A 20,835-nucleotide genomic window follows, 5' to 3' on the forward strand; every position below is an offset into this window, starting at 1 on the left:
TTCCTACATACAGTATATTGCATGTTTATTCCTATACATTACACCAAATGATGAAAATGCAACACAAAATAGAATAAATGCTTGAATTCCAACACCTTTATCATGTTAAACGCACACAATGCAACCAGCTCACATGCTAAAGAATATGCTTTATAGTTTATCTTATATTACTTATAACATACACACAATATTTTATAGTATTATCATGTTCAAAATGTCCAGTAGGATGAGTGCAACAAGATTTGCATACCTACTGTGAACCAGGAAAACTTCATAAAGAAGTGTTTCCTGTTTGAACATGTGAGGAACAATTTTAAAACAGTTGATGTACCTACCCACAGTCACGCATTAGAAACTCTGGTGCTGCATTGACGGCCTGGAGGCGAATGAAGGATGAGATGAGTGTTAGTCACACAGTGGAGAGAGTTAAAAAGAGAGTGAATGACATGAAAGAACAAAAAGGGGGTGTGCAAATATCAAAACCACATTTAGATGCCCTAATGTGATGGATAACTATCTTTAATATATGCCACAGTACATGTGACCACCAGCCTCAGTCATCAAGTAGCTAATGATGATGAAGATATGCATGTTCTCGGAATGTTTTGGCAAGGTTCTCTCAAAGTTATAAACAAACGTTTTTCCAGTAATGTCAACCGAACGTTTGTGCAAAGCTCTTACATAATGTTCCCAAATTGTTAGCACAAAAACTATAGGGCCTAGGTTACATTGTTCATGTAATGTTTTGTTTTTTTGTTTATTTTTATTTGGACGTTCATCCAACGGTTTTTAAATGTTAATAGCCTACTAGTTTCAGAGAATATTCAAAAGTAGCATTCTAATAGTGTTTGTGAAATGATAAAATGGAATGTTCACTTAATGTTCGTTCAACCAAGAAAAAACGCTTTTAAAACATAAAAAAACTGGAGGTTTTGTAAGTTCAAAGAACGAAAAACATTTTTTTTTTTTTTTTTTAAATAACAATGAAAACATTAGCAAAACGTGTTATCTGAAAAGTTGAGGCAATAATTAGTCAGTTGTCATCATCTGGATTGAAAATATTGATTTCGGTTGAACTGATATCGATTCTTAAATCCCAAGTCACAAATCACAGTAAGCTTTGTGCCTTTTTATATCTGGTATAAAATAAAGTCTCGGTTTTCAAATTATGTGCGTTTTATGACGGAATTCAAACAATAAATACCGTTTTGGCGCTCTTTAATGTGGCGTGCTGCGTGAGGCCGCGAGGAGCGTGAGTGAGATCATCTCTTCCTCATTCGAACTAAACGAATGAGCATCAAAGGTATGTTAAAACTTACCGAAATGTATCATGTGTCATTGCTCAATCAGTGTTTCAACCGTGCAAAGACGTCAATAAAACAGCTCGTAAACAACGTCACGTATAAATAAAAGTATTTGTTTACATAATGTGTCTGTACTGTGTATATTTTTTTATGTATATGTGACCCTGGACCACAAAACCAGTCACAAGGGTCAATTTATAGAAATTGAGATTTATACATAATCTGAAAGCTGAATAGATAAGCTTTCCATTGATGTATGGTTTGTTAGGATCGGACAATATTTGGCCGAGATACAACTATTTGAAAATCTGGAATTTGAGGGTGGAAAAAAATCTAAATATTTAGAAAATCGCCTTTAAAGTTGTCCAAACAAAGTCCTTAATGCATATTACTAATCAAAAATTACGTTTTAATATATTTACGGTATGAAATTTACAAAATGTCTTCATGGAACATGATCTTTACTTAATATCCTAATGATTTTTGGCATAAAAGAAAAATTGATAATGTATTTTTGGCTATTGCTACAAATATACCCCAGCGACTTAAGACTGGTTTTGTGGTCCAGGGTTACATATAGAAATACACACACATACAGTATATATTGTGAAAATATTTACATGTAGTTACATGTATATATTTACATTCATATAATAAATATTATATATTAAAATATTCAATATAAACGTAACATTTTTCTTAAATATATACATGCATGTGTGTATTTATATACACATAATAAATATATACAATACACACAGATATATTATGTAAACAAAAACTATTTTGTATGTGATTAATCGCGATTAATCGTTTGACAGCACTATTAAAAAGTTATTATAATAATATTATTAGTATACAAACTGCCTTATGTGCCATTTAAATGTTTGTATACACATGAGTTGTTAATTTGAACCTTTAGCATTATAGTAATGTACCAACTGACAGGGTTCCATGTGTAGTTTACAGCATTAGTTGAGAGATTTCTTCCTTAAATAAATAACACGTACTGTACCTGATATATATCCAAGTGAATTGATATTGAAACAGATTTAATTGAATTGCATGCTTGTGAATCAAAATCGAGTCGCGTCGAATCAAACAGAATCGTAAAATTTGTGTCAGCACCCAGCCCTAGTTTATATCATATATGTTGTTGCTATGAAGGTCCCATGTACAGCCTGCAATGAAAAGCTATTCCAGCTTGACCTGTTCCAGCAGTATGCTGGCATATCGACCGCTGGGCTGTTAGAGATAGAGAGAGCTCACATTACCCACAATTAAGCTCTATCGATCGGCTTGTGACCAGAACACTGAACACCACAACCATGACGGGCCGCTCACCGTTGGAATCTGCTGTAACGGGAGAACAGATCCACTGCGCTGATACTGGACTGTGTTATCAAACTATCCTTAAACTTAAACAGTGCCACTTGTTAACCTTTAAGAAGACGGCACCATGCACAATAATAGAGACGCTTGTATTTAGACAATAAATAGGTGGAATGCAATGTTGTTTATGTCAAAATGGGTTTCTAAATGACAAGTTGTGATATTTGCTGACAGGAAATGCACATTTGCAGTAAAAACACAAACATGCAACATTAATATCTACACACATAGACATGGAAGGAGTGAGTGTGTGTGTGTGTGTGTGTGTGTGAGAGAGATATGAAATGAGTTGAGAGATATAGTGAGAAGGCCTCTGTCATTGTAGTTTATGAATTATCTATTACTAGACTTGTTAAATGCATCAATTTAACAACTATAATTTAATGTACTGATTTCAGAATTTTAGAATTGATTATAATTTTTTTTAAAACCGTTTTTTATTGATTAAAATCCAGCAAATGTAATTCTGACATGAACATGCTCAATTGTCCCTTTGTGTCTTCAGCATATTTTTTTTTATATAATTATGAATCATACTAATTTAACCGAACCAAATTGTTACTTGAATGCAGATTTCATGATGTATTGCATCATTTAGAAAGGATCATAACTGAATCGAACCATCAGGGCAAATATTTACTCCTCTACTTGTAAAGCATAAACGGTTCACTATACACAGACTAAATATAGACCTTCATGCTGTTGCCTTGACGGAACTAGAGCACACCTGTTTAGTTTTGAAAAATGTTCTGCTCTCAAGGCATATCTCATACAGATTCTCACTTTGACCTTGTAATGCCAAATTAGGTTACAATTTGTGTGTATAAAATGGAAATTTCAATAAATTGAGAGATGGTTATGTACAGGGCACCTGTTCTTTACACCTTCCTAAAAACTGAAAACAGTTTAAGGTGCTTCAATAATGATCAAATAAATCAATAAAGGGGTCATGTTAATTTTTTTTATTTGTTATGTATAAATGTTTTGTTTTGTTTTTTGCAAAAATTTTTTTTTTCATAAAAAATATTTTTTGATACAATAAAAATGCATGGTAATCGCTGACTGTTAAGTTCAATAGCAATTTGCTAGATTTATTAAAATCAATATTAAAATAAATAAACAAATAAATAAACAAATAAATAAAATAATATATATATATTTGAAAAGTTTTTAAAATAAAGAAATTTTAAAATTAAATGTTGTTTTATCTTAAAAGATTAAGGAATATGCAATTCATTATATTATATGTAAAAATATTTTTATGAACTTTTGTAATCATTTTACATACAATGAAAATGCATGGTCATTGTCACTTTTTTTCTATATTTATTAAAATTAAAATATTAAAATAATAATAAAATATTACAAATAAATGAACAAACAAATATAGAGCATTAAGTCTTAATGAATAAATAATAATTAAATAACAATAATAATAATAAAGTTTAAAAACAATACTAAAATATTTTTAAAAATAATAAATAATCTTAAAAATGGTCTTATATTAAAATATATTATATTAAAACTGTTTTATCACAAAATATTTAATAATATTTGATTCTTTGATATGACCCTTTATAATCAATATGTGAGGTGTTTTACTTTTGTTTCTAGTATTAAATAAAAATAACTGAAACTAATGTAGAGTTTTGCTCTACAGTGAAACTATTGATGTTTGCTTGTGAGCATGGGCTAGAAAAAGGGGTACTGATGAACTTCGCCCAATTGAACACAAACGAAAATCGACCAGTTTGAACACACACATAAGCCCATAAACATACGAGACAAACAAGAGGACATGGAGGAAGACAACAGGACATAGAGAGACAGAGAAGAGAGAGAGAAAGAGAACTCACAATGGCTTACAGAGATCCTTCACAGAGACTTCAGAAGTCTGATACTGACTTTGACTCTGAGCAAATAGCCTCATGCAAACAGCATTAGAGCAGGGCAGGTTGGTGCACACACACACACACACACACACACACACACTCACACACACACACACACACACACACACACACTCCTCTAAGAACAGTGAATAGCATTTAGGGATTATATTGCACAGGAAGAGATCACTTTAACACCCAGAGCAATATGTGTGTGTGTGTGTGTGTGTGTCTGAAGGTTTTCACAGATGGCAAGTGAAAACAGGAGTATATTTAGATCTTAAATCGACTCCCGTTGGCACAGTGAGCATCACACACAGCGTACGCTCACTGTATCGTGCCCAATTAACAGTCTAATGTCCATTTGATGAGGCACTGCAGCTCTGTTCCAAACCCTAGTGCACTACCTCGCTGTCTACTTAGGCTGCAAGCTTCTAAGGCAGCATCTTAGCTGAAATGGAACCTCATACTGTAAGTGACTGATCTGAAATGCTCTCCATGGCCACTAACTTTGTTAATGGTTACTCACACGGCACACAAATAGGAGACTCAACGGATGCTTGCATTTGATTTCCAACGAAGACTGACGTTAGCAGTTGCACAAATAACAATCAAATAATGGGCGAAAAAGTGCATTATAAATAGATAAAACCATTTTCTGATCGACTTCTTGGAAGAAAATCACAATGCATTATGTGATTATGTTTTTCATGAGGGTTACATGTGATAATAATTAGGATGCTTGCTATGACTATTCCTAGAGTTATTTGCTTGTCAATCGTTTCTAGTCTTACTTAAGTATTTTAAACCTAGAATTAGTGATTTTAAACAAACCAACAACCCCAAATATTAAACTTTGATATTACTTTCATAAATGATGATAAAAAAAACAGTGATGTTATTGTTAACTAAAATTCTATTAAAATAAGTTTCCATTAATTGAAATAAAGCTGTATGTATATATATATATATATATATATATATATATATATATATATATAAATAAAACTTAAACCAAAATAAGTTTAAGCCAAAGCACTAAAACTACTAAAACTGAAACAAAAATGAATTAATGATAAATATAATTTTTTTAAAATTAAAATTAAAAGAAAAATCGTATTAATTTTTTACATACAATAAAAGGTATGGTGACTTGACTGTCAAGTTCGATTTAAATTTTGCTTGACTTTCTACAGTCAAAAATATGAAACAAAATAAATAAACAAATATATAAATAAACACAAAATTGAAATGTTGCCTTGGCAAATAACAGAAATAAAATTAGTTTAAGTAACGTACCAAAATTTCTAAAACTACAACTAAAATAAAAATAATTTAAAGCTAAACAGAAATACATAATTAAAAAAAAAAAAAAAAAAATATATATATATATATATATATATATGTATATAATAATTATAAAAATGTCTTAAAAAGAAAAAAAATGTAGGGATATTTATTTGATCAATAAATTACCTTACAATCAGAGAATATTATCTGTTTTAATTTTTAATGTCAGGTAAAAATGTGCAACTATGAAACTACTGTATCTGTTTTATATGGATATATACTATATGTGACCCTGGACGACAAAACCAGTCTTAAGTGTCAATTTTTCGAAATTGAGATTTATACATCACCTGAAAGCTGAATAAATAATCTTTCCATTGATGTATGGTTTGTTAGGATAGGATAATATTTGACTGAGATACAACTATTTGTAAATCTGGAATCTGAGGGTGCAAAAAAATCTAAATATTGAGAAAATCGCCTTTAAAGTTGTCCAAATGAAGTTCTTAGCAATGCATATTACTAATTAAAAATTAAATTTTGATATATTTACAGTAGTGAATTTACAAAATATCTTCATGGAACATGATCTTTACTTAATATCCAAATGATTTTTGGCATAAAAGAAAAATCTACCATTTTGACCCATACAATGTATTTTTGGCTATTGCTACAAATATACCCCAGCGACTTAAGACTGGTTTTGTGCTCCAGGGTCACATATGTATGTTTGCTCACTAGGTTTTGAAACAGAGCTTGGATGGTAGTTTAGGTAGAGACAGTTAAGAAGATGCTTTCACCATATAGCAGAACTCACACATACACATATCCTCAACAGATACTGGATGTCTGTTATACTGTTATTTCTGTGTCTATAGGTGCTCTGGATGTTAAAGTGACTGAGAGCGACTGCCGTCCAGGAGACGATGCCTTGCTGAAGCCCAGGATAAATGACGGGGGAACGTGGGCTTGGGTTTTACCACAGTTCGTTCTTACCTTCTCAACGTCAGTCTGTCTGTGAGTCTGTCCAAATATCCCAGTTTCTGTCTGTCAACCAGTCAGTCAGACGTCAGTTACACAGCACACACACACACACACACACACACACAGATCGTCGCACACATGTAGGAGTTTCCGGCTACGCTAGGAACTGAAGCAGGTTGAGGTCGTATGAGCATATTCATAGGACTGTGCCACACATAAACACGCTTTTCTCCATCTGCCTGTGGGTTTTCCCTCCCTGTCGCTTTCTAAAAGCTTCAAAGTGTCACAATTTGCAGCAAAAAAACACAAAATATTTAGGCCTACATTTAAGGTTTGTGTGTTTGAACTGCAATATAAAATTTCCATCCAGTTTCAACAAACATGTAAGTCATACATTAATGAAACTGGTAGGATTTCTGTAAAAGTACTAATAAACTAAAATAAATATGTTTTAAATATACAATAAACAGGTTAAAAACTTTATTATCAATAAATTCAAAGTGTTTTAATCTTATACATCTATAGCTAGCCATAACCATGTTCATGTTTTAACAGAATAAATAAAAAAATTTATCAATGAATTGATGTTAAGAAATTTTAATAAAAGCATTATTTTTAAAATAAAACCAAAACTAGAATTAGTATTTGTTAATATTTTAAATTAGATTTTATTTTTCTATTTTGTTTTCAGTTTTAGTAATTTTGTTGTGTTTTTATTTTTTAATTAATAATTAAAATTATTTTTTTTTTTATAAATTTTTGTTTATAAATTTTTGTTCATTTAATTTGAGATATTTTAGTATTTACAGTTAAACTAAAATTATTAAATACAAATTTACACCCACATACACACACACACACTACGCTAAATGCTGCCTTGACAACTAGCTGAAATATAATAAGTTTAATTTTTTATATTTTACTTTATTTCAGTGAACTTTTACTTCAAGTAGCAAAATTTTTTATAGTTTTAATTTCTGTTTTAGTTAACAGTTAATAATCTTGAATCAAACAGGTGCAAAATGATTTTTTGAGTGCAGAAATCTTACCTGTTTCATACATCACATTAACGTTATTAGATTGTTTACGTTCAAACTGTGTAATCAGAATGGATTTTATGCAATTCAAATACATAAATCTTAAATTTGGGCCAAAGTATTTTTTGGAGTGAATACGGTGTTCACAGCATGGCACAGAACCATGAACCTGCGCTCATTTGAATTCACCTTGACCTCTATCGACCCCTGACCTTTAACCCTGGGGTGACTCAGCACAGCGAACACCTAAACAACCTTCGAGTCTCTTTTCTATGTGTGTGCAGATTTAAGCGTTGCCTCGGTGCGCATGTGTGCGCGTCCTCCATCGCGCCAGGGTTAAAGGTCACCGGTGGAGTGAGGGAAACACACTGAAAACACAATAAGCGACGTCACGTCACAACAAACACAACACACGCGCGCACGCACGCACGCACGCGCACACACGGAGGAGGAGGAGGAGGAGGACGGGGGGAGATAGTAGAACAGTGAGAGAATATATGAAGAAGCCAACATACAAACGCGGGATATGACACAACCTGAAGAAAAAGACAATACAGAGCGTGTGAGATCCCACTGAAAACACACACACACACACACACTGCAGCAGCTGCAGTTCCATTTGTAATTGCAGTGGATCTCATATGACATTGAAAACAATCTTTGTTACACAAACTCTACAGTGTCCAACTTTGTCCCTTATACATGTAATACTCAATACAGTGTATGAGGTTAGTGTAACAGACCTGAATACGTCCGAGTAAAGATTGGGTTTCTGCTCTCTTCACGAGACGGTACGTTTATACAACACTTTAAAGCATCTTTAAACATTCCAGGTTATTTTCAACGTAACCATTTTGACTCTTTTAAGTCATACAATTACAATAGAAGCCTAGCAGGCAACCCTAACCTATCATAACTATCATAATTTATTAGTATCAGTCAATATTGAATATGCTTATTTTCTTTATTTTTACATTTAGATGACCTTTGCCCTATTTGATTAACTTCAGTTAACTAATAAATCTGTTAAATGCAATCTTTAATCTTTTAAATAATATCTATTTTTCATTTTATACATTATCAGTTGCATGATTGTTCAGTCCAATGTTCATGCAACTGGTCGGCAGAAGATTCTTCTTGATCTGTATTCCCTCAAATGATGATTTAGAAGTTGAAAATAACCTGGAAAATTCCAATAAATACATTTAATCGCTTAGTCGTCTGTCCTCTACGCAGGGTGACAGACAAATGTGCTTTCAAAATATGATTTGTGCCGTCTCACTGTATTAGTGCTGAGTTTTCTTCATGTCTGGTGTTAAATTGGGTGATAAATTCTCCTCAGTGCACAGACATTTTTGTCATTGACTGTCCAGAGCGGGACGGTCAGCAGTTTAAGAGGTGCAAAAACATATGAGAGCAAATGCTTCTGTCAGAGAGCGTGTTAAACCCAACCTCAAACTCATATTCAGCAGCATTATACAACATTAGATTCATTTCCTTTAATTGATGAAACTAATGACAGTTTGTTAGGACAACAACAACACAACATCAACACGAAAAATTACAACCATCAACAACAACAACACACCCATGCAGGTGTAATTGTGCTTGTGTTTGTTTCTGTCCTAAATGGCTTGAACAATTGGACTTTATTTGCATGTATGTTTAGTATGTTTCTATTTCTGTTGTTGGTTTTTACCTCTGATTACTATGGTTTGATGCATGCCGAAGCATTAAAGTCCATTCATCTGTAAGGGGATGATGGTCGGCTGATCTCCTAATGCTAACAGTGCCAAATGTAGTTGGGTTGCGTTGAGGAAACGGCAACCGGGGAAAAATTAGGTTTGGAGAATTGCGTACATGGATTGTGTCATTTGTTGTGTGTTTTTATGGGTGGAGAGGAGATATTTGTGGCTGTTGCAGGTGACAGTGCAGGGTCACAAAGTTTTGTGGGATGTCGTGTGGAACAGAAGGTTTGTCACTGAAACGAAGACGAATAGGATCAAGGAAAATGCAATGCAAAAAAGAAATTGAGAGAATGGAAGAATAGAGGGTAAAAAGAGGATAATGCATGTCAGGAAAGAAACAGAATTGAGTAAAAAGACATGCAAAGAACCACCAAACATAAATAGAGAAAGACAGAAAAGAGGAAAAGAAAAGAAAAAAGTTAAAAGAAAGATTTTCCAGACATCAGTGTGTTTTTAAGGATGTTTTCACACTTGAATCCTAAACTAACCAAATGTAGATTCCCTGAGGTGGACCAAAAAATAAACCAGTTCACTTTGTGTTCACATTGTTTCTGGCCTAAAAAGTGGGTTCAGATCTCATTCTGACCCATTTTAGTGCTCATTCACTAGCATTGGCTCAACCAGTGGTCCATCTGCTGGTCAATACTTTTGCAATTTCATTTGGGGCAGCTATTGGTTCAGAAATTATGCACTTCACATTTAAATCTAATATATTTATTGTTGTAAAATATGAATACATTTCTGTAATGATTTCCTCAAATTGATGCACCAGAGTTGGTCAGTTTAAATGCTCCAGGCTTACTTTATACATAAAAGTGAAGAAAGACCTTTATGTGTGTAGTTAAAATTGATTTTTTATAATCTTTATTTTATTTAGTATTTATTTATTTTCTTATTCTGTATATTTAAATATTTTTTATAGTGAGTTTATAGTATATCATATATGTGTATGTGTATTTGTGCAAATGTGTAAGCCTATTCACATTCCTAAAACAAAAAGTTTATATATTTATAAAAAAAGGTTTACATATTTGCAAACAACAGTTCTAAACTTCACTGCAAAAAATGATTTTCTTATTTTGTATTTTAGTCTTGTGTTCAATTATAGATGTCTAAAAATTCCCAAACCAAGAAAAATGTTTATTACATCTCTTGTTTTCTGAAAAAAGTATCAAAATTAAGTGGGTTTATGCTTAAAACAAGAAAAAAATATGTCAATCTGTTATACCTTTGAATGTATTCAGATATTTTTCTAGTGTTAAGCATAAATTCGCTTCATTTTGAAAAATTGTTCATTGCGGCAAAATGTCAAGTATATTATTGTACAATTTGACTGTAAAGCGGATATTATAGTAAATATGTAAATATAAACATTGTGTAAATATAAACATTAACATAATGATTTTCTGTAAATGTGCTTTTGAAACTAAGTGTATTGTAAAAAGTGCTATATAAATAAATTTGACTTGACTTGACATGTAAGCCGGACTTCTTGTAAATGCTTTCAGCCCCCTGAAACCAACCAAGTGTGAAAACACCCTGCGATGTTCAGTGGTTATGTAATCTGTATTTTTGGAGAGATGGGCACGAGAGAGATGGCGTGAGATGGGCATGTAAAACTGTTTTTTTGGAACATTGTTAAGGGACGCTTGTGTGTGCAACTAGATCTGTATGATCTAATACGTCTATCACAGACACTGGGACTGGGCCGAGACTGATGTTCCCTTCACTGCCTGACTGTGTGAATGTGTGTGTGTGTGTGTGTGTAACCCGCATGCAGAAGCGCTAAAACGTACCTTTCCGCACATTCCCATCAGTGGGTCGAAACTCTCGCGTGTTGAGGAGGAAGCAGGCTCTGTCCTGCTGGTAGCGTTCCTGTGTTCGGCCCACCGGGCTGCGCTCGTCCGGACTAAGAACCTGATCGATTGTTGGACAGTCCTCGTTTGCTAGAGCGGCGCTGGCTGCGTCACCGTTCTGCTTCGAGTCTGAGGAGAGACATGACATGTCGTTCTACACCTGTATGACTTTCGTTCCATGAGTGAGTGAGTTGAATTTGAGAACTGAATCATTAAATCATTCACACCAGTTCTGAGAACTGATTCAAATGATTCACTGAAATCAAAACAATGACTTGTGCATAAATCAACATTTAAAAAAGTATTTAAAATCGAGCACTGTAGCAGTGAATACGAAATTTAATCACTGTTCTTTAACAGGGTTATTGCTGTTAACTGAAACATGAACTATTGTTAATTAAAATAAAGCTGAATTAAAATATTACATAAAACTACATAAAAATTTGAAATGTTTGAGTTGAAAAACTGAAATTACTAACTGTAAATAAAACAAAAAATAATCAATGAATAATAATATGAATCAAAATACTAATAAAAACTATAATAATACTATAAACAAATAATAAATGTGCTTGTAAAACGCAAGTTAAAGAACAGTAGCTGGTAGCTGCTCTTCCTAAAAGAGAAACTGCCTATCATGTCCTAAACAAAGAAATTACAACACAGCTCATATATCTGGAAATAATGTGATGGCACCAAAATAAGCTGATGATATAGATAAACTAGTTAAGAAAAATTAAACACAAGGCAAGGTTTATGCATTGCCCTGTTTCTGTCCTGTATCTTATAGAACGTTTGTAGAACTTATAGTGACCCTATAGAACTATTAGAGAGGTTTAATAAACAATGAATAATTGATAATAGACATGACATTAGCAGGAGTAGCAGTGCATCTGGAGAAACACTCACACACACAAAGACACATGCTGCTGTACAGCGTAGGACAGTATGTTGTATTGTAGCATTTTTAACAACGCACCCAAAATGTTTTCCCACACAGATCTAAAATGTCTCTTGGCTATCTCCGGATGTCTGTGGGCTCTCATGTGATTTTATTGTATTTTTTTATTAAATATAATTTTAATTTAATTTTAAAGTTAAAGTTTCATTTTTGAAACTTGAGTTATCCCCAAAATAGCTATTAATAGCCATTTAAAAAAGCTATTAAATACATAAATATAAAAATCCAATATATAATATCTCAAATAAAATATCATTTAAAAATAAAATTGTACATGTATAACATTAAATATGTAAATAATTCACCAATTATTAAGTTATCAAAAATAACTATAATATATATTTAAATAAAATAATATATATAATACATTATATTGTGAAGATTTATATAATATAAAATATTATAAAAAATAATAATATAAAACATTACTGATATTTAAATATGAATTTTTGTTGAATTCTGTTGTGTTCAACTTCATACACACACACACAAGCTTAGAAATGAACAGAAATAATTGTATGTATATATACACACATCATTTTTTTCAGTTGGATTAAAATAACTATAAATAAAATAAAATGTAAATATAATAAAAATATAATATAATGACACATATAAACCATATTTTTATTTCAAGCTAAATGAACTATATTTTGATTTATTAGTCATATCAACCAGCTAATGTAAATCAGTACTGTCATTCAAAAAAATTTTGACCATATTTTTGAAGCTCCTTATATCCAAAACTTTTAAACTCATAAATGAGTTTAAAACCAGTCAATGAAAGACTTTTTGGTGGTGCATGTGAAACAGTCTCTCACCTCTGTTAATCTCTATGATCTCCTCCTGAGCTAGAGGACAGTCCCCCGTCAGCCCGCTCGAGCCCAGCACGCCGCCCAGCACGTTACCCAGGATCCTCTGGGGCGAGGCCGTGGCCATGGCGAGGGCGTCCGGCTTGCAGTAATTGGGCGAGCCGGGTTGCGGGGCTCGTGGAATGTGTTTGTTCTTCTTTTTGGGCAGCTTCTGCTTGGCCATGGCCAGAGAGTAATACATGCCGAAGTTGTTCACAATGACGGGGACGGGCATGGCAATAGTCAGCACCCCCGCGAGGGCACACAGCGCCCCCACCAGCATGCCCGACCACGTCTCCGGATACATATCTCCATAGCCTAAGGTGGTCATGGTCACCACGGCCCACCAGAAACCAATGGGGATGTTCTTGAAGTTGGTGTGCGCGCTCGCCGTAGGGTCGTCCGGACTGGCTCCTATCCTCTCGGCGTAGTAGATCATGGTGGCGAAGATGAGGACGCCGAGAGCGAGGAAGATGATGAGCAGGAGGAACTCGTTGGTACTTGCGCGAAGCGTGTGCCCGAGAACCCGCAAGCCCACGAAGTGGCGCGTCAGCTTGAAGATACGCAGGATTCGGACGAAGCGCACCACTCGCAGGAAGCCCAGCACGTCTTTCGCCGCTTTGGAGGAGAGTCCGCTCAGACTGACCTCTAGGTAGAAAGGCAGGACGGCCACGAAGTCGATGATGTTCAGCGCGCTCTTGAAGAACTCGGCCTTGTCCGGGCAGAAGATGATGCGCGTGAACACCTCGATGGTGAACCAGATGACGCACACTCCCTCCACGTACGTCAGCCAGCTGTCCGTCACCACCTCGTACACGATCTCCTCTCTCGTCACATTCCCGTCTGTCACGTTCTCCGTTTTGTTGTAGATGGTGTTGAACGCTTCGTGCGTCTCCATGCAGAAGGTGGAAATGGAGATGAGGATGAACAGAAGGGATCCGAATGCCACATACTGAAAAATGAGAAAGAAAGAGAGAGTTCGACAGGGGTAACCAAAAATGATGGGTCAACATACAAAACTGTTCAATATTACAAGTACAAGCTGTAACTCAACATTTGTTGAGTCTCCTTTAGGCAAGACACTACAAGTCTTTTCTTTTTCATGCACTGGTCATTTTGAGATTGTGTTGGGATTTTTTCTGGATTAGTTGAAATAAAACATAAAATCTTTATTTTATTGCACTATAATATCTATTTGCACCTGTAGATTTAAATTACAGTACTTATTTTTTCATCTCCACTTCAGAATCACTTACACCAAATTTTACAGTTTTATTCCCATCTATATTCTAAGGGTTTTCACAGAGGGGTTTGTTCATTTATCATTTGCCTCATGTTTTCAAACATTTTATACTTAAAAAACATGGTGATTTTTTTCCTTTTTCTGGCTGTTGACAGTATTTGAGATTTTCGGCTGTTTGGCTTTTCATAACGACTAGTGAAAAGAAAACATCTAAAATACTCTTTAAGCGTTTATTTTATTGCACTTCTGTATCTATTTGCACCTGTAGATTTCAATTACAATACTTATCTTTAAAGGCCATTCTCTCAAAATGAGTTTTTATCAGTAGCACTTACTGTATATAGACCAAACTTAACACTTTTATTCCTATCTACAATATATTCTGAAGGTTTTTACTTAGGGGTTTGTTTATTTGTCACCTGATTTTTTGCAACATTTTATTCCTTTAACATGATGATTTTTTTTCTGGCTGTTGACAGTATTTGAGATTTTAGGCTATTTTTGGAGATTTTTTCTTTTGTGTTGTTTCAGACTAGTGGAAAGAAAACATCAAAAAATACTCTTTTAAGCATTTATTTTATTGTATTTTTTTCTATTTGCATCTGTACATTTCAATTACCATATTTATCTTTAAAGGCCATTTTTTAAAATGAGTTTTCATCTCTACTGTACTTTAGCAGCACTTATATACTAAACTTAACAGTTTTATTCCTATCTATATTCAGAGGGATTTTACAGATGGGTTTGTTCATTTATCATTTGCCTGATTTTTACAACATTTTATTCCTAAAACATACACGGTAAAAAAAAAGAAAAAAAGTTGAGCCAACTTAACATTTTAAGGTAACCAGCTGCAGCAGATTTTTTGAGTTTGCTCAACTTAATTTTGTGGGAGATTCTCAAATTTTAGTTGTATAAACTTAAAACGACAAGTTGAGAAAACTCAAAAATCTGCTGAAGCTGGTTGCCTTAAAATTTTTAAGTTGGCTCAACTTTTTTTTTTTTTTTACAGTGTAGTGAAAATGCTTTTTTTTCTGGCTGTTGACAGTACTTTCCAATTTATGGAGCGATAATACGAGATATCCCAAATCTCCTCAGTAAAAACATTTAACTGTAATATGTCAACAAAATGAAACTAAACTTTTGAACCTGGCTTTATCCAATGTTCAGATTTATTTCCTTGAAATATATTCAAACTAGTGTTTATTTAATTACTGCACATAATGCCTTGTTTTCATATTTAAACATAACATTTTAGAAAACGTGGATAACAAAGAATGTTTTTAATTCTTAATAAATTGAATTAATCAGTTGAGAAAGTATGGTGATATCTATTAGTTATTTTATCTTGTGTTTTATGTTAACTAACTGTATAACATGTATTATATATCATAGCTATATATGACTGCCATATGCACATTCAGTTGACTCTTATATCTGATTGATAACATGAAATTTTAAAAGCTGCTTTGAAACAAATATGTATTATGAAAGTCCTATAAACTTGAATTAACAATCATGCATTGTTCCGGTAAGGAGATGCTTTTATCCAAAGGAATTTACGGTACACTTATTACAGACACAATCCCTGCGGAGTAACCTGAAGTTAAGTGCCTTGCTCAAGGACACTATGCTAATAGCTAATGACCCAAACCAGCATCCGGAAGTTTCCAGCCATAAGCTTTAACCACTACAGCAAACCGGCAGGACGCAAACCCACAACCTTGTTTCATTTAGAGATATCCATTGTGCTGGAACCCACATTATGCATTATATATTATTATATAATATTTATATTTATGCATTAGGTAGACACCAGTGGTATTTTAGCATTAGCGTTTATTAACATTTTGAATGAACTTTTATATATATTGTTTTCATTTTAGTTTAAGTTTTGGTAATTTTGTTACGTGCTTTTGTCATTTTTAATAGTTTTTGTTGTTTATATTTCTATTTAAATTTATTTTATATTTATTTATGTAGTACCCCAACTTAAACCCGTTTTATTACTTTAAAGGCAACATTTCGAATTTGGTTTAAGTTTTCATCTTATATCATATATATATTTCAGCTTTATTTCAGTTAATGAAAACACAGATACTTGGACACAAAATGCACAAAAAAGAGCCCCCCAAAAACTTGAGACTTAACTTAGATTCATAAAAGATTTAATTGCAACATCAGAAATAGAAAACATTACATATGCAGTTGTTGGCTTTTTGACAAAGTTTATAAAACTAACTTGTAGTGTATTGAAAATTAAACTTGGACTTGCACCAAGAGAATTTAGATTTTATAAAAAAATTCAGATATAATATATAAAATATAATACCTAAATCATTTTTTTTTCTGTAGGATTCTACAAATAAAATAACCTTTTTTTTTTTGTGAAAATGAAAATTATATAATTAAGAAGTTACAGTTAATGCGCAAGTACTGTAAGTTATATGCTGCCTCTCTACTGTACTGTATATTGACTAAAGAATAAGTAAGAGTTTGCCATTCAATGATGTTTATTAAGGGCTCTGTCCTTGACATAATTTTATTTCCTCTAGACATTGATCTCCATGTATACGAGATCAGTTTTCATAGCCATAATGACTATACATAGCTTTATATATCTGTGAAATCACAGGCACCTGAAAGACCAAGACTAAGCTCAGGTAAAACGATATGTGTCTGTAAACAGATGCATACAGTATCATAGCTTTACATACAGATCAGTGCTAATTTACGGAAATGAACTGCAGATTCTGTGATCAATGCAGTTCAATTAAAAATTATCCAAAAAGTAACTTTACAGAGAAGGACTCAGTGGAAAGAGGCTTAGATACTGAGTAAAACATTAAACTCCAATTTTAAAGATAAAATATTAGTCTTGTTTTATCACAATATCACACTTGAATGAATAAACAAGGATGAATTTCCAATAATTCTGAACATGATAATATTGAAATTTTAAAAGATGATTAAAAAATGTATTTAAAATGCGTCTTCATGTAAGTGAAGAGTCAATTTCTCATTGAACTTTTTGCAACAAACTATATGTTGAAGTACTAAAATTGCTAAAACTAAAACTGAAATAAAAAATCTCAAAAGACAGGTATGTACAAACATACATAACAAAATTACTAAAACTGAAATCAAAATGAAAACTGAAAATATAAAATCAAAAATATAAAAGCTAACTAAAAATACTTATACATATATATTATAATAATAATACTATAACAGTATATAAATAATACTAATATAACACTGACTACAGCTCTGAAAAAAAGTATATATTTTACACTTAATTTGAATTATTTAAAATATTTTTTAAATAATTAAAAAAAAAACTAATAAAAAAGACAAAAGCACATAAAATTACTAATACTGTAAAGGAAACTGAAAATATAAAAATTCAATAAAAGCTAGTTCAAATTATTAATATACGAATACAGGTCATATAATTAGAATATCATCAAAAAGTTGATTTATTTCACTAATTCCATTCAAAAAGTGAAACTTGTATTTTATATTCATTCATTACACACAGACTGATATATTTCAAATGTTTATTTCTTTTAATTTTGATGATTATAACTGACAACTAAGGAAAATCCCAAATTCAGTATCTGAATATATATATATATATATATTCAGTATATGACCAGCACCTGTATAGTATGAATACTATAAAAGTACATACATAATACCAAAATAAGTTTGTAAAACGTATGTATTTTAGATTTAATGTTAACTATTTCTAAAACATTTTTATTAATATTTATAGTAATAACATATTATTTACAATAATATAATATAATATTCCAAAGTTAATAGAAAAGATAGGTATTATTTATAATTCTCATTCATATTTATGTAGTGGGACAAATGAAGATAACAATGACAGTAATAATAATAATCAATTTCATCATTCCAGCATGAGAAACCCTCTTCTGGTCCCTGGATACTCATTTCTCTGTATTTGGTCTACTCAAAAATGTGCCAGAACCTAAACTAGGTCCTGACGTACACATACACAATCTACCTGACTTCTCTTTACACATTAATTTATATCTGACTGTAACCCACAGAATAAAAGGCCACTGAAAGCTCAGAGGTCCAGGACTGGTGTGTGACACCTGTTAGGAAATTACCCTGTTGTGATTAGCTTTAGTCAAAAACTGCCAAAAATGTTATATTCATGCAACCATCTGATTGTGCAAGCAATTCTCTCTCAAATTCACAAGCCTTTGCCTGCTGAGTATAATAGAGAAAGATCAAACATGTATTTATATAGAGATCACACACACACACACACTCAGAGCCACTCATGTGCATGAGCTGTTCCAGGCAGTGAGGACACAGGGTTGAAAGCTTCTCCTCCACTCCACCCCTCTATCTGCTCGCTCCATTTATCCCTCCATCCAAGACTGCTTTGTTTCACAGGCTGCCCAGGATTTGTACCGAACCTTCTCCCTCCCTCTCTAACATGCACATTTGTTTCTCTATCATTACAGAGACTGTGCTGAACATATTTTTCTATTTCTATAATGACATTTGTAAACCTTTGCATTTTAAATTTTCATTAAGATACTGTAAAAAATGTTTAAGTTGTAAATAGCAGTTTCTCAATGAAAAGTCTGAGTGAAATAAAAACTTGTAGCACGCCCTGAAACATCTTAAAAAGGGAAATATTTGGAATCAGAAATAAGATTACGTGAAAATACTATTTCAGTATTTACTTCAAAATTTCACATTTAATTCAAAGGGCTAATAGCAGTTTCTTTGTAATTTTTTTGTGAAAAAAAAAAATCGTTTGAAAGTAAATTCTGGACTTTTTTTCACATTTGCAGCATATATAATCACTCTAAACCATCTTAAGTTAAGAAATATTTGGAATTATGCTACCAGGAATATGATTACAAGAAAACAGTATTTCAATATTTTATTTATTTAAAAAATCACATTTAATTCAATTTATCCATTTTTTTTTTTTTGTGATATTTACTAGCAACCAGAGTGGAAATTGTTTTGAAATAAATCCAATGCCATTTTTTACTGTGTATTAAAGCGGTTTTCAATATGTATAGCTGAGCAGACATTTCTTTCTTTTTCACATTTCCAGCACATAAATGCAATCAAAAATATGGAAAACAAAGAAAAAAGAGTGGGAATAAGAGCACAGTGAATGACAGCTCTGAAGAGGACAGGTGCTGATCTCAGGTGAACATGAACGCACAATTCTTTTTTTTTAAATGTAAAGTATACCTGCTTCATCCCATAAGCCTCCCTCTTCTCTCTCTCTCTCTTCAGTCTCAACCTGACCTAGTTACAGACTGCTGCAGTAACCAGCTTCCTCTGCCCAGGTCCCCCTCTCTCCTCATGCATGTCTTTCTCTCTCCATCTCTCACAGCAGCGCTCTCTTACGCTCCATATTGGCTGTTTAAATGAGGGAACTAGTCGACAAACCAGTTGCATGTTTAAGTCACACTTTCTAGTTCTTTATGACCTTTGCAACATTTATTCACCTTTGCATTAATTGCATGAATACCAGCATACTGTAAATTGCCTACTATTTTGAATAAAAAGCCTAATTTATTATACATAAGCTATGCAAATTCAAGAATCCATTCTTAAACTGTTTCACTTAACTGATTGCAACAGTAATGCAATACTTAGCATGAGTTTCATGAATGAGGCTCAGTATATGCAACAATATGCGGTATGCGAAGAGAAATTATCATCATATAACTTACAACCTAATCATGAGTACAGAAATAAATATGTTTACTCTGCATTTTTTATTGAATTTTGTGTAATGAATAAAAACATAGTATTAGCATGGTACCATGTCCAAAAATGTGGTATTACCATAGCATAATATAAAAAAAAAATCCTAATCCAAAAACATAGTTTTACCATCGTACCATGTTAAGATACTTAGTATTAAAAAACACAGTACTGCCATACCTCAATGTCCAAAAACATAGTATAACCATAGTACAGTGTCCAAAAATCTGGTTTTACCATGGTACCGTACTGAAAAAACATACTACAATGTCAGAAAACATGGTGCTACCATAGTACATTAGCCTACCCAAAAATATGGTACTACCATAGCACCATATTGAAAAAGCATAGTATTGTCATATTTTGATGCCCTAAAACATTGTATTACCATAGAACAATGTCTAAAAATGTTCCAAATTTTACCATGGCATCATATAAAACCCCCCCACTATTAAAATACTATGATGTCCTAAAATATAGTATTACCATAATACCATGT

The 20,835-nt window shown here is 32.7% G+C and overlaps 1 protein-coding gene across 8 annotated transcripts in view; it reads right to left on the minus strand.

The window, feature by feature from the left end:
* The window catches only part of kcnc3b (potassium voltage-gated channel, Shaw-related subfamily, member 3b), a 73,471-nt gene that overhangs the window by 17,515 nt on the left and 35,121 nt on the right, over positions 1-20,835 (minus strand). For 5 of the 8 annotated variants that reach the window (XM_058764934.1, XM_058764935.1, XM_058764933.1 and 2 more), the window contains 3 exons: positions 13,283-14,264; positions 11,441-11,629; positions 8,412-8,432 (listed from right to left, as the gene is read on the minus strand). In XM_058764934.1, the coding sequence (XP_058620917.1) occupies positions 8,412-8,432; positions 11,441-11,629; positions 13,283-14,264 (1,192 nt within the window). Of the gene's footprint in view, positions 1-335; positions 377-8,411; positions 8,433-11,440; positions 11,630-13,282; positions 14,265-20,835 lie in introns of all 8 variants that reach the window. The other 3 variants (XM_058764937.1, XM_058764940.1, XM_058764939.1) reach the window with 2 other exon arrangements.

This window comes from Onychostoma macrolepis, chromosome 24 (assembly GCF_012432095.1).
Source record: "Onychostoma macrolepis isolate SWU-2019 chromosome 24, ASM1243209v1, whole genome shotgun sequence".
Classification (NCBI taxonomy): domain Eukaryota; kingdom Metazoa; phylum Chordata; class Actinopteri; order Cypriniformes; family Cyprinidae; genus Onychostoma; species Onychostoma macrolepis.